Below are 14,165 nucleotides of genomic sequence, written 5' to 3' on the forward strand. Positions count from 1 at the left end.
CTCTCTCTCTCTCTCTCTCTCTCTCTCTCTCTCTCTCTCTCTCTCTCCCTCTGTCTCTCTGTCTCCCTCTCTCTGTGTGAAATGCTTCGATACTCTGCCCACTCAGGGCATATTAGCAGCAGTGGCAGACGTCATTGCTTTCCCTGGAACAGGCCCTCCCTCAGCAGCGACATGTAAATGCGACCCAGCCAAATGCGATGTACGTTGATGTCAGTCACCGGCCACGCCGTGATCATATGCACTTCCCTTTTGTGATTCCAGCATATCTCGGAATTATTCATCAACGCGTTGTATGCCATGAGGGGGAAGTGAGCTCTGCTGGCACGGAGCAAACAATGAACAGAAGAAGTAGATAAGAGTGGCACCCGTTTCTCTGTCTTTTTTCCAGTGTTACACACTGATGTGAGGGGATAGAAGGGGAGAGAATTAAATGTGGAATTCAGTCACGTAAACTCTCTATTTATATCTATTTATTATCAATCCAGCACAGCCTTGGAAGCGACCCTGCATTTCACCGCAATGTTGTTGGTTGCACTCTCTGACACATTTCTCATGGAATCTCTGAGAGTAAGAGCGTCTGCTGTCTAGGAACAAAAGTTCAGAGTTACAGGATTATGTGTGCCGTGTGTTACAGCGCTATCTGTCACTAAATTGAAAATAATAGACAGACCGACTCACGTGTTGCACCAGATCATCCTAGATTTCTTTATATTTACATTTTGTGCACACCAGGTGTAACTGCTGCATGGCCGACGGACCAAATTGACAAAACTAGCTTGCAAACGCATTGTGCAAATGATATTCAAGTAATTGGTTCTGGCCAACATATTTTTCCAGACACTTGGGAATCGATGATGCGATAGTGACTTCCTGGTTACTTAGTGAATTGCTTGGTGAATTTACTCATCACTGAAGTCTTTTTAATCTCAAGACTTTTACTTTTATTGGGTGCAACCTAGTTTAATAAATCACCCGTTTACACAGCTTGTGTGGAAAAATCCCTTCTGAAGTTTCAAGTATCTACCGGTTGCAGTCCGTGTACTGTAGGAATACATATGAGCGTACACCCACTTCCTCCCCAGGCACTTACCCACCTCATCAACAATCACCACACCGCTGTCCGTAACGGACGTACAAACAGCTGGTGCAAACCGATCCTGTTGACAGACGTGTTGTTTTGTGTCTCCCCAGGCAACTCGGGTGACTCGACCAGCTCCAGCCTCCCCCAGGAGGGGGCGGGGGCCAGCGCTCGCAGCTCCCTGAAACCACCAGACACCTTGCTAAAGAGGGAGCTCCGCTTGATGAAGAACAGGTAGAGAGAACCATTCACTCTCATCAGCCGTACCCACATCAATCAGCCGGCATTAGCTATATTAGTATCAGTGAATGTGTGGCTCGTGATGATGATGGAGCTACAGCCAGCAGACGGTTACTGTACTGTTACCTACTGTACCAGCACCTCTGAAGCTCACTAATGACCACGTTATATTGACGCTCTAGGTAACCCCTCAGGCATAAGTTTAGTTAGGTTTAGGCAACCTGGGTTTAGCTTTCTCCACCTTTGCTCCTTGACTCCCATCCTATCCAGAAGGTGTCACAAACACGGTCATAATCACCATCGTCTAAACATTCTGTGCCCACACGAGAACCCCGTTTTGTAGCTTTTGTAATGTGAGCTTTTTCTCTTTCCCTTGGTGTAAACTGATTCATGGGCGGCTCTCTGTTGGATCTGGGAGAAAAGCCAAGAAGCTTCTTTTTTTTCTTCTTCTTCTTCTTCTTCACGGTAACTGTTGTTGTTGCTTCCAGGGAAGCCGCCCGGGAGTGCCGACGAAAGAAGAAGGAATATGTGAAATGCCTCGAAAATCACGTGGCCGTGCTGGAAAATCAAAACAAGACTCTGATTGAGGAGCTTAGAGCCTTAAAGGACATCTACCGGCACAAAGCCGAGTGATTCCTTTGACTGTGCGGACTCCTTCTGCGGTATGACTTGAGGTCTTTGCTTATGCAGACACACATGCACACACTCGCACAAAACACTCCCTGTCCTTGCTGTAAATATGTGTTCACACGATGATGTCAACGTGTTTGGCTTTGAATTAGCCGGTGCGTCACCACCAGCAACAACAAGAACCTTGTGTCAGGTCAGGGTTATTATCAGTGAGTGTTACGAGGAGCTTATGTCCCTTTGAACAGGGAGGCTGCCGGAAAATATAGGAGGAAAAAGAAGGAATACATGGACGGATTGGAGAGGCGCATCGCCTTCCTGGAGACAGAGTATGCGATGCTGAAGGCCAACTTGCAGTGCGGGATGACAACGAACATCGGAACGTGCTGCAAATGTCTGAAGCCAAGGCTTTCGCAGTTACCACCATAACTGCACTATTTGGCTCCATTAAAATCTTGTATCAATTGATTGTCTTTCTGAGGGTCTGTTTTGCTCGGGAAATGCTCCCAGAAGCCAAAATGCTCAAAGGGGAATCGGGTCATCACAGAGCAATGTTTTGGGTTTTATGGTATTCTACTTCAGAAACTCTGATGCAAGCACACTACCAGCAATCAACACCCACTGCATTTATCACCCATCTTCCTTTGTATTTAATGTAAAGACCTACCACGATCTGTTGTGGCATTATATATTTATTTGGGCAGATTTACCCTGTATTTTCTATTTTTAAAAAGTATTTGTTATTTGAATAAGTGTATATTTGGTTAACTAATACACACATTTATGGAATTATATTAACTTACTGTATACGTGGCTGAATTTAGAAGTTAATTGTTTCGGTTCTCTGTTGGTGCTTTGTTATTCTCCTCTGCAACACCTTACCTGTTATGTTATGATCACCCCTTCTGATTGACATTGTTTTTAATGTATTTGCTTTAATAAAGTTTTTGCTCAGTCTCTCTGTGTCCCCCCCACACACAGTTAATATATAGATGTAGGACACAGTCACATAGTTCCATCATAAGCTTTTAGTGCCACGTGAGTCTCAACCTTGGAGGTTTTTTTCTGCTTAGAACCTGATTTGCTGTCCTTTCAGAGATGACTCGATTGCCACGACTCAGCGGCAGAGCAAAAGCAATGTCTCTCTCCCCTCTCACATCTTTTGGTAGATGACACGCATGCTGTGTAACGACCACCACGTTGTTGCGCAGTGCATGCTGGAAGAAGGGGATGTATTTGAACACATCTTACATAAATCACACACACAGATGAATGTGGATGTGGAAGAAAATGATTGGCCCGCTTCTCTTCTCAGTGATGGCATTCTCTGACTTAGTGGATACAACCAACGTCTCGAATACTCAAGAATTTGTCACAGTAAAAAGAAAAGTGAGGAACTGATTTAATAGTTACGATTATGGGCAATGGAACACCACAATTAAAGATGTGCAAAATGTTTGCGTGCAGTGATTCCCGCTCTGTCACTCCCCCCATGTGCAGTTTGTTGGGTGGACATCATGGAAACTAAACAACCGAGGCAAGAGTCCAATACCACTGAGACCTGCACTGAACACCTGTGCCTATTGTGAAACCTTATTCCTGTCCAGTCTATAACAAAACACGGTCAACTTTAGCCTTCCAAGAGACAAAAAAAAACATTGCAGAATGCACAGGCAGGGAAAAATAAATTCTGTCCCAGTGAATTGACTACTGCATTTAAATATTTAAAAATGTCTGGATTAATGAGAGCAGATGGAGTGCTTTGTGTTATAGACAGCAGCAATTAAAACACGTCATCATCTCTGTGAAGTCACTGTCCATTACATAGTTTGGTTTGGCTGTAATGTGCAAAATGCTTCAGTCTGTTATCTTGGTTTGCAGAATTTGAAGCAGCTTTGAAACGTCTTTTCTTAAACACCGGAGGCAGGCTGTAACGTGAGTGTAATGCACCTGCATTAAATGCAATGCAGGTGCAGTACCAGCAGGCTGCACTGCAGCACCACGCCTGATCGTGTCAATGTCCACATATCCTTTGGTCTCCAGCATAAACAGTGCCATCAAGGTGTCCATATTGTCTCGCCTGTCATGGATGACACCTGAAAGGGATTAGGCTATTCCTCGGGACCAAACCCTGTTTACGATGACCTCCGCTAATCTCACTCAGTCCTGCGGAGAGGTTTAGTATGAGCAGCATTCTGTCACAGGCAAAGCGAAGCCCCGGTGGATTCGTCCGTCATGAGGCAAGATCGTGTACTTAACTGGCACTCACAAATATGAGTTAGAAGGAAATGACAGATGTGCATGTTTGGGTCCATGACATGTCATAACCCAGGGATAAACAGCAATCACTCACCTGTTAAATAAAAACAAAAAACAATTGCTAGGTGGCCTATTCTTAGTACACTGTTATTATAAACTACATATTATAGTCACAAAACGTATCCTGTGACACATAAAGTATCTTGTGACTATCTTTTCATATTTATTCAAGCATCCTTGCACTCTGCATCATTGCACTTTTATCTCCATTAATTGTCCTCGTCTCCTAGTCATTGTTGTTGTGTTTTATGTTCATATATATACTTTGTAAATATATTTATATGTGTACATAGTAGTTAAATGTGTATGCTTACATTTGTTCTACTTTGTTGTCCTTGTTTTTGTGTATTTAGTTTAGTCACATTCCTTGTATGTGTACACATACATGGCCAATAAAGCTGATTCTGAATCTGATTATAGGTTCCTGCCTCTAGATATTAGTGGAACAGAATAAATCATTCACGGACTTCCTGAACGCACTTGAGAATATTTTTTCTATTATAGTCTGTATTTATATTTATATATTTCTTACCTAATTGTAGGCTATTCGTCAAGTGCCTGTCACAAATGTCCATTTGTTACATTGTAACCACCCACTTGAACCGGAACCTTTTCTCATGGCCATAATACTGTAGCTTTTTAAGGTATGTTTACGTGCTACCGGATATTGCACTTTCGATTTGCATACATCTAGCCGTCGACCCTTCTCCCACAATTTAGTACAAAACTACAAACAGCAGGAATGCAGAGTGAGTAACTGAAGGCAAAAAAATGAATACTACTACTGTACGTTGCTCTTTGACAATTGTTTTGAACGACAAACAATGCCACAATATCATGAAGTACCTAGGACATCAAACGAGGTGGTTAGTTTCCCTGGTTTATTTTTACTTTTTGTTTTAATAGTTTTCTCTCTGGCTTCCGGGGGTTAACCACTACTCGACTATAGGCCTACTGAATGCATTTAAAAGTGCGAAGCCATTTCTTAACCTTAGTGTCGAAAATCCGACTTTACGGGCAGCACCTGAAAGCCACACAACAGCGGATGTTGCAGCAGCAGTCTACAATACATCGGCAACCATGTAGCGCTGCGAGCTAAAATATCTCCCACCGACGAGCAAAAAAACATGTCCACATATGCATTCGTGTCGCGATAAAGTAATAGTATCTCAAAATGCGTTTGTGGAGATAACTGGACGCTCGGGCGGAAATTACAAGGCGAGGGAATCCGAAAACCGGGGAGTGTGAAACTGACGGCTACGAAATAGAGGCGCTATCTGGACGTCTGGAAGGAGACGTCGGGCTACTCCTCTGATTTATTAGCCTACCTCGGCGTTTTACCGGCCTTTTAAATGACTGAACTTCACCGGCGAAGCGCAGTCTGCTGTAGACTCGGGGGAAGGGCGTGCAGCGCTAACGGGTACCGGGGTTTGTAGTTTGCACCAGGTCTGTCCGTCCGCGTTACCGCCCCGTTTTTTCCTCCCTCTCTCTCTCTCTCTCTCTCTCTCTCTCTCTCTCTTTCTTGCGCTCTCTCTCTCTCTCTGTCGGTAACGTTATCAGCACGGCCAGGAGAAGGCTGAAGAAACCAGTTGGTTGTTTTTTTTGGACCTATAACCAAAACCTGCTTCCACCATGGGGAATACAACCTCTTGCTGCGTGTCCTCGAGCCCCAAACACAGGAGGAACAACCACTCCAGGCTCGAGCCCTACCGGCCGGAGCCGGAGCTGAGCCGGGAGGACACGGGCTGCAACCTCCAGCACATCAGCGACAGAGAAAATCTAGACGGTGAGATACAGATGCAGCTAACCCCCCCCCCCTTTTTAACATGTAAATAATACAATAAACAACACACACCTATTACTATTGTGAATATTATTGTTATGGTTATTATCATTTTGTAGTGTTGTCTAAAGATGTGTGCCGTTAGCGGATAAGGAGAGCTTGCAACATCTGTGCAGAGGACCCACCCACCCCATTACACCAATAACTACACCGCTGTAGGCTTCCTTCTCACAGGACTTCCAGCTTGTTGGAAATCAGCCATATGGCAGTGTTTTCCAAAACTGGGATGCAAAAGTACAAGGCACTTTTAGCTGGGAGAGTTAGTATTATTCGATAGTATTTTCGTGTACTACCTATTAGTTTCACGATTCTATTCCATCCTTATTATACACCGACTTTAATTGCTTCCAGCTTGCTGCTGCTGCTGCCTGGTTATTTGGTGGTCTGAGCCCTGACCCCGAGCTCACTTCATCTCCACTGTGTGTGTGTGTGTGTGTGTGTGTGTGTGTGTGTGTGTGTGTGTGAGAGGTTGGCCCAGTGTGTTGAAGGGCGGGTGTGAATTTGTGCTCCGGTGGGAGGTGATGCGATCATGATGGACAGTGTTCATGGCGGGGTGTCCATTCACTTCCTACGGGGGGCGAGCTGAATAGGAAATGACGCAGCCATCGCATATCAATGCTCATCAACACCAGCACAGTCGCACTCCACTGTACATTTTGGATCTGACGCCCGCAGGGCCAATCGGGATGTTCGTGGTATTTCCCCATGCAAAACGAGGAATAGTTTGGTGGCACTGATTTTGGCTTGTAAGACATTCACGCAGTTGTTGGTCAACATATATGCTTTATCCTAAATCAATCTATAAAGTCTTATCCGACAACAGCACAATTTTATTTCTAATGAGCTCTAACGTGTGTCTAATTGTGTATCATTGACACACACACACATACACACACACAAAAAAAACATGGCCAAATGCCACTTGGCATTATATATACACAGCTACAGAAAGGTAATTTACACCAATAGTCCATCCATCCATTCTCTGCTGCTTGACTGGGTCTGGGTGGTGTCAAAGCAGCCCAGACATCCTCCCCAGTTAGGCTACTTCCTTACTCATTCCCAGGCCATATGATAAATAGCTAATCCTCCCAGCATGTTCTGGGTCAGGGGTGTGCTGTTAGTTGGACGTGCCCAGAATACCTTACACAGGGAGGCTCCAGGGGCATCCTGATCAGATGTCTGAACCACCGAAACTTTCATCTTTCCATCTGAAGAAGCAGCAGCAGCTCTGCTCCGAGCTTGTTCACCTTACAATGGAAACTCGTGTTCGGTTGCTCGTGTCCACATTCTCATTCTTTCAATCAGCCAGACATGGAACAATGCCTCGATTAATCGTTTGGTCTATAAATTAAAAAAACAAAACTTCCCACAGCAGGCTACAATGTGACATCTTCAAATGTCTTGTGTTTAGCATTTGTGCTTGAAAACAGGACAAAAGCAATCAGCCGAAGAAAAAGGATCAATCAATAAACTAAAAAATCGCAGCTCTAACTTGACTTGACTTTTCTTTATTTTTTTTTTGACATATTATAGACTAAAAAATGAATCGATTAAAAAAACCTGAATGTACAATTCTTAGTGGCAACCCTCGATTGGTTAGAAGCTACTTGTGCCAGGCCTAATCCAAATGTCATGAGGTCGAAATGACCAACAAATCCAAACACAAAGCTTGGAATTGTGCCTCTGAGAGTAAATGTGATGATGGGAGGGGGAGGGGGGGGGTGTCCTGTTTAAGCTATTTACACAAGTCTTTAATTAATGACCCTTTGACCTCGTCACTGTATCTCTAATGGCATTCCACAGCCAGAAGCCTCCCGTGCCCATCCTGTGGAGGAATACCGCTTGATTCTAGCACGTGAACGCACTGGACAAGTCGCATATCGTGCAGCTCATATAATCTCGAGGTTCTTTGCGAACAGTAGATATGGAAATGTTCAAGGAGACTGCGTGAGGCAGTGAGATTTGATATCTGTCCTTTGAAAGAGTGAAGAAATAGTCGCTGAAGTGTTTCTCCAGGTTGATCATTTCTCATAAGTTAGATTTTAAGTAAGATTTTCTTTGGGTGCATGCCTCCATCTGCTTCTGTTGTGCGTGCGTGCGTGCGTGTGTGTGTGTGTGACCCCGGCTGCGTTGAGCATGTGATTGCAAAAATCCAACAAACAATAATCAGCCTTGAAAAACTGCTGACAGTGGTGACGACACACACTCACACTCTTTTGCATGCGCACAAACGAAACACACGCAGTGTTGCTTACGAGCGTGAGAGGGTCTTTCAGGTGGGCCCTGACACAAATTAGGCAGCGTAATCTGATTGGCCCGAGCAGTCGCTCACTCTCTCTCTCTCTCTAATGACCCGGTGCGTTCCCACCGTAGCTCACACACCAGTCGGAGATAAAGAGGCTGGAGGTTCACGCTTCACCTGACGTCTAATTTACACCTTTTTTTGTGCTCCGTCTGCCATGCTTTATAGGTTGTACTTCACAGCACGTGCCGTATGTCTGCTTCTCATGACATAGATGCTGTACCGTGCCGATGCAGGTCTCTCAGGGTCAAGCCCATCACTCGTGTTTGACTGTGATGAAGACGCGTCGACTACCACAGATATACAGGCCTAAAGGGTAGTTAAGTTTTGTGGCTGCTATCAACACAACGCTTTAGTCATCGATTCCCGGGGGGAGGAAGTCCCCCTCCTCTACAGCTAGCGCTGGTCCACTGGTGGCTTGTGCAGTCACCGAGACGCTCTCCAGACTAAACGCATTTGATATGAAAAATGCATGCGTAGTTAAATAAAGACGTGTTAGGCTATAAAAGCCTTTTTGGATATTGGGTGTTGGCAGCAGTGCTGTGGGTATAAAGGTGTTATAAGCATGGCTTCACACAGCATGAAATATCATCTGAACCGTTTTTAACAATACAAATCCAGCAATATGGAGTGGCACTTACATTTTTGAATGTAAATAGAAAGAAATGGGAGTCATTTCTCAATTTAAACATAATCAGACACGCGATTTCCTATATGTTGTGAAAGTGTGTCGGCCTCTTTCTGAACTGGAAGAACAACGATGATCAGAGATTGTCATCCACATGTGCACGTTAATGCTCAACCTAACTAAGGTTCACCATCACTGCGGCGCTAAAGAGAGAGAGAGAGAGAGAGGGACATTCTTTGCGATTTCCAGACCCTCCACACACAAACAGTGGAGCTATTTTTAGACTGATTTGATCAGAGAACTTTGCAATGCCGTATCGCTGCACAGGAGCTCTTGGTAAATGTAAACCGAGACTGCTGATGATGTCTCAGAAATAAGAGAGAGAGAGAGGACGGCGATATGGAAGATGAAACAGATGGCTCGCTCACCCTGTTTGGGTTTTACTTAACATAGACATCTGTAAATGAGCAATGGCCCCGGGCCCGGCATTCGTCTCTGTCTCATCAGTGTTAAAGTTAGTTATTTCTGGAGCGCGCGCACACACACACACACACACACACACACACACACGTATTGATGAGTCTTGCTTGCAGGCTAATTGAAATCTGCACATGGATTATTCATGCCTGGTTGATGAGCCTGGGGAGTCTCCTAACTATGACTTCCAGACGAGTTGACCTAGAATAACGCTGGATGATCCCACTCAGTTTGGATTGCTGCCGAGGTTGAAAAAATACTTTGTTTTCAATTGCTGAAATCACAAATTTCTATTTTTTTTTTTAAAACTGCATGTGAGAGCCAAAATGGAACTACACATTTTTGACCAAATAAGTGATTAACACAACAATCATTGAAGAGCAAATGGGTTCTTGTCAATGTCCATCTTTGTGGAGTATGAACTAATTCCCTCCATTTCAATTATTGTGGCTCTTTGTTCCTGTTTATTTGACCAGGATTCAGCAGCAATGTAAACTAGGGCAACTATAGATTCATCAATTGATAATTTCCTGACTTGCTTTAATAGTTTTAGGTGCAATACATTTGGCTAACCAGTAAAGCTGATGGTGGATACTTTGGCAACATTTTGGCACGTTCCCCATGTGCTGCTTCTAAATGTCAAAGCATTTAACCGACTGAAGAGCCAGAAAGTCTTTTTTTTTTTTTTTAGTGAACTAAATCAAGAGAGCTGGTTCTTTTCAGAATGCTCCTGACCACAGTTTGATGAGCTGTCTGAAAACAGGGCAGCACACCTCACATGTTGGTGTCAGCCTCTCAGAGTGGAAGTCAGATTCTCAGTGTAGACACACTTTGACACTGGGACAAATCAATCATAAAAGAGGCAGAAATAACTGTTTAGGTTTTGAGTGGGGCGTTAAATGGGATGTGATTCTCACTTATTTTATGTGCTGTCACTATCACTTTCACTATTGCCCTCTCCACCCATACTGAAGACAGCAACTTCATGCATGCTCTACATGGTTTTGCATGCTGCAAAACCAACAACACTTATATGTTGTCTGCGGCCGGGATGTTTTTGTTCTTCGTTTTTTTTTTAAATAATGAAGTTGTTCTCAAAATGTCATTCTGAGTGGCGTTTAAGAAAGTCTTAAGAAGTCTAACTTGCCTTAAGCTGTAGGAACTCTGGAAAGACATTATACATTAAAGTGAAAGTACACATACAGCTTCAGGGAATGTTGGCATATTAAACACATCAGTGGACTGAAAATGAATCTTCAATAATAACGCCAAACATTTAGGATTTGCTGCTTTCCTCTGTCTTCTATGTAATAGTAAATTCAATGTTTTGGAGTGTTGGTTGAATAAATCAAGTGGTCCATTTATGTCACCATGGGCTCCAGGAAATTATAGTCAATCAAGATATTTTTGAAGTGATGTTTTTCACCATTTTCTCAAAATGACTAATGGCTTAATCAAGCAAACAATGGGCAGATGAATCAACAATGGAGATAATTGTTAGTTGCATCCCTACATGGAACAATCAAGGGCAGCAAACTTAATTAGTTTGTGTTAGGATTTTGAATGTGTCTGAATAAAAAATATTGAATGATTCAGAGCCTTGGTGAGGGCAGGTATGTGCCAAAGTACATTGTTATTTACTCAGTAATGATGTGATAGTGACAATTCAGTCATTGATATATTTTTTTATTCTATTTTTCCCAAACACACTGGCTGATGCTTATTGGTAAGAGTCTTAGTACAAACATGTTATACCACTGACCTAGTTTTAAAGCTGCAACTAACGATTACTTTCGTTATAGATTCATTTAAAGTTTAATTCAAACACAAATGACCAGCCTCCCGTAACAACCAGCAGGCCTTGCTTTTACTCTTAAACATTGTAGCTGCATTAAATACCAAGCAGCAGCACAGGTGTCTGCTTAAGCTCCTCAGAATCATTCCCTCATAAAAACAATTCATTCTCAATTTTTTTTTTTTGCATTCTTGCTCACAGAAAGCCGGCAATCTTCCTCCGAGAGGAGTAACAAATCGTTTCACTGGGAGCGGTTTCCATTTGGAAAACAAATGAACGGATTCACCGAGTGTTAATGTAAACGCAATTGCCTGGGGCAATCTCGTTCTGCTGTCTGGTTTGGTTCTCGACTCTGCCTCCGAGTGGGAAGATGCATCGGCTGCTCGCGCGTTCCCTCGTAGTGCCGCCGCCTCCTGAGAACCTGACAAGAGTAGCGGCCTTCTGCCTGTTCTGATGAAGAGAACGGAGCCAGCCTCTGGATCGCTGGTCAGGAACGCCCATTCAAATAAGAAAGGAGTTCATTCCCAATGCTAGTGAGTTGTAAAAGCTATCGCACCTCTTGTACACTATCTGTGGTTAGAGCATGGGGCTGGGAGCGTACGTAAAGCGGGGTGTAGTTGACACTGGAGTTAGTTATTCACAGCTAAGTTCAAAAGTGGACAGTCTATATTTGCAGAATAATGTTAACATTGTGTGGAAAACTTTTTTTTTTTTTTGAATCGCTGTAGTTGGTTTTCCATAGCGCTTATCTCTAGGAGTAGCACAAAGAAAAATGAAAGCTCCTTTGCAGGATTTCACAAAGGCACTTAAATCAACTCAAGAAGGACATTTTGTCCCCTCAAATTGCTAAAACATTGATATTTTGGAGCTGGATAGTAGATTATCTGATGCTCACATGTGGTAGTATTTGTAAAGCCAATAAAAGTCATCCCTAGCTGACAGAAAGAACAAATACGACTGGATGTGGAATGTCAACATTCAGAAGGGCTCATGGGCAGAAGAGCCGTCCACACAGAGACTAAAGGGAGCTTAAAAAGGGCTTCCCCTCGTGCCCCGCTCTGAATTCTCGCTTCCCCAGACATGATACTGCTTTAGAGATCTGTGCAATTGCATTGCTTAACCTCTGTTTTTTTTTTCCTTCTGTGCTTTCAAAATGATAAACTCTGGTTTTATGAGACAGCTGCGCAGTGAACCGTGGGAGTGCCAACGGCCTTTCTGATCCAAGTCTCCACCTGATTGTTTGGAGTTCCCCAAATCCAACTTGTCAAGAGTGTTTGCCCTCTTGTAAGCTGGAGGAACAGCTATCTGTGAATGCCCAATGGCTGAGTGTCTTAAGTAGCTTCCCATCAGTGCTCTTGAATGGTGTAATCAGAAATCAGCTCGCCCAATGCGGTCTGTGTGTGTGTGTGTGTGTGTGTGTGTGTGTGTGTGTTTGCTTTGGCGGACTGGAACCTGACGGCAATTAGACGCGGTGTTAGGGGAGCTCAAGAGATCATCCGGTCACAGCTGTCTGCAGGCTACTTGCATTACTGGTAAATGTTGTGCCTGCAAACTGGGAGAGACTGCTGCTGTCTGTCTTTGAGCAGGGAGGACGGACTCATTCTACAGACGGATGAAGTTGAGCCTTTGTGACCGTGGGTTTGACCTCACTCAGCTCTTTACATTGCGCTCTATTCCGACCAAGTGACAGAGACGGAGTGTTTCTGACCAAAAAGCAGAACCACACAATGATTAGCGTTTTTCTTTTTACATGCCTGATTACCCGATGTCAAAGAGCCCTCGAGCAAGGCACTCTAATTTCATAAGATGTTGTGTGTGTCCAAATACATTCTGCATGAAATGAGGTATTTAACCCTCACTCCAGATAAAGGAACTTCTTTGCTGCTGTTGTTCCAGATCCACAGTGCCGTGCTGCACAGAGTCACACATCCATTCTCATGACATTACATCAGCCCTATTATCTGCTGCTGTTGGACTTGCTTGAATGCGCTGCAGTGTGTGGATGAAGCAGCATACATAATCTTCCCTAGAAAAATGACCTCCGGCTCTTAAATCATATTAAATCATAATATTTTTTTTTACTGTAGACATATAACTGAAAATTCATTTTCTTTGCCATCACTACAAAGGCAACACTGGCGTGCATTCCCGACCATCAGAACTAGCAGTTTCCATCTGTCTGATGGCTGTAATGCAAACTGGCAACAATTTTCATATCTGTGTATTGCTTCAAATGTAAAACGTTTCTGTATACATACCAGCTTTGAATTCACATGTGAGCTGTCATGTGACTGTCCTGTGAGGGAAATGACTGCACAATCACATGATGCTCTCTCCTATAGAAAAGAAACAACTGCAATGTTTGGCTGCAGTGTGATTTCCTTTCACTTCATACTTTCAAGATCATATTGTTTTCATAGTGTTCCAGTAAGAATACATCTATTTTCTGAACTGCTTCTTCATTACAGAGCCCTTGATAGGAGCCCATCCCAGCACACTTTATAGGAATGTTGACAATCTGTCAGCTACCCAAGTATCTACTGTACATGTGAGTGTGTGTGTGTGCATCACTGACAAAATCCATTGTTATTCTGCTGTGTTGATTTATGCATGGGTGCTCATGCCTGTATGCGGGCTTGTGTGTGTGTGTGTGTGTGTGTGTGTGTGTGTGTGTGTGTGTGTGTTTCATCCGGTGTCAAGCTGTGGAAAGAGCCAAAGATGACAGGAAGGCCATCTGTGCCAAGCACTGTCATACTCCGTCTGTATTGACATTTCCACACAACACATGCGCGCATGCAAATGTTGGCACACACACACACACACACACACACACACACACACACACACACACAC

General features: G+C 43.7%; 2 protein-coding genes across 6 annotated transcripts in view; both read left to right on the top strand.

Moving 5' to 3' along the window:
- LOC116397181 (cyclic AMP-dependent transcription factor ATF-1-like) overlaps positions 1-2,910 on the top strand; it is a 3,405-nt gene extending 495 nt beyond the window's left edge. Inside the window, exons 2-4 of one of the 2 annotated variants that reach the window (XM_031872405.1) lie at positions 1,192-1,312; positions 1,807-1,980; positions 2,194-2,910. In XM_031872405.1, the coding sequence (XP_031728265.1) occupies positions 1,192-1,312; positions 1,807-1,951 (266 nt within the window). In that variant the 3' untranslated portion in view covers positions 1,952-1,980; positions 2,194-2,910. Of the gene's footprint in view, positions 1-1,191; positions 1,313-1,806 lie in introns of both variants that reach the window. The other variant, XM_031872404.1, reaches the window with a different exon arrangement.
- A 2,102-nt stretch (positions 2,911-5,012) lies between these two features.
- The window catches only part of ccny (cyclin Y), a 31,972-nt gene continuing 22,819 nt past the window's right edge, over positions 5,013-14,165 (top strand). For 2 of the 4 annotated variants that reach the window (XM_031872346.1, XM_031872348.1), the window contains exon 1: positions 5,013-6,050. In XM_031872346.1, the coding sequence (XP_031728206.1) occupies positions 5,897-6,050 (154 nt within the window). In that variant the 5' untranslated portion in view covers positions 5,013-5,896. The remainder of the gene's footprint in view (positions 6,051-14,165) is intronic. The other 2 variants (XM_031872347.1, XM_031872350.1) reach the window with 1 other exon arrangement.

Source organism: Anarrhichthys ocellatus, unplaced genomic scaffold, assembly GCF_004355925.1.
Source record: "Anarrhichthys ocellatus isolate YVR2014 unplaced genomic scaffold, GSC_Weel_1.0 scaffold63, whole genome shotgun sequence".
NCBI classification, from domain to species: domain Eukaryota; kingdom Metazoa; phylum Chordata; class Actinopteri; order Perciformes; family Anarhichadidae; genus Anarrhichthys; species Anarrhichthys ocellatus.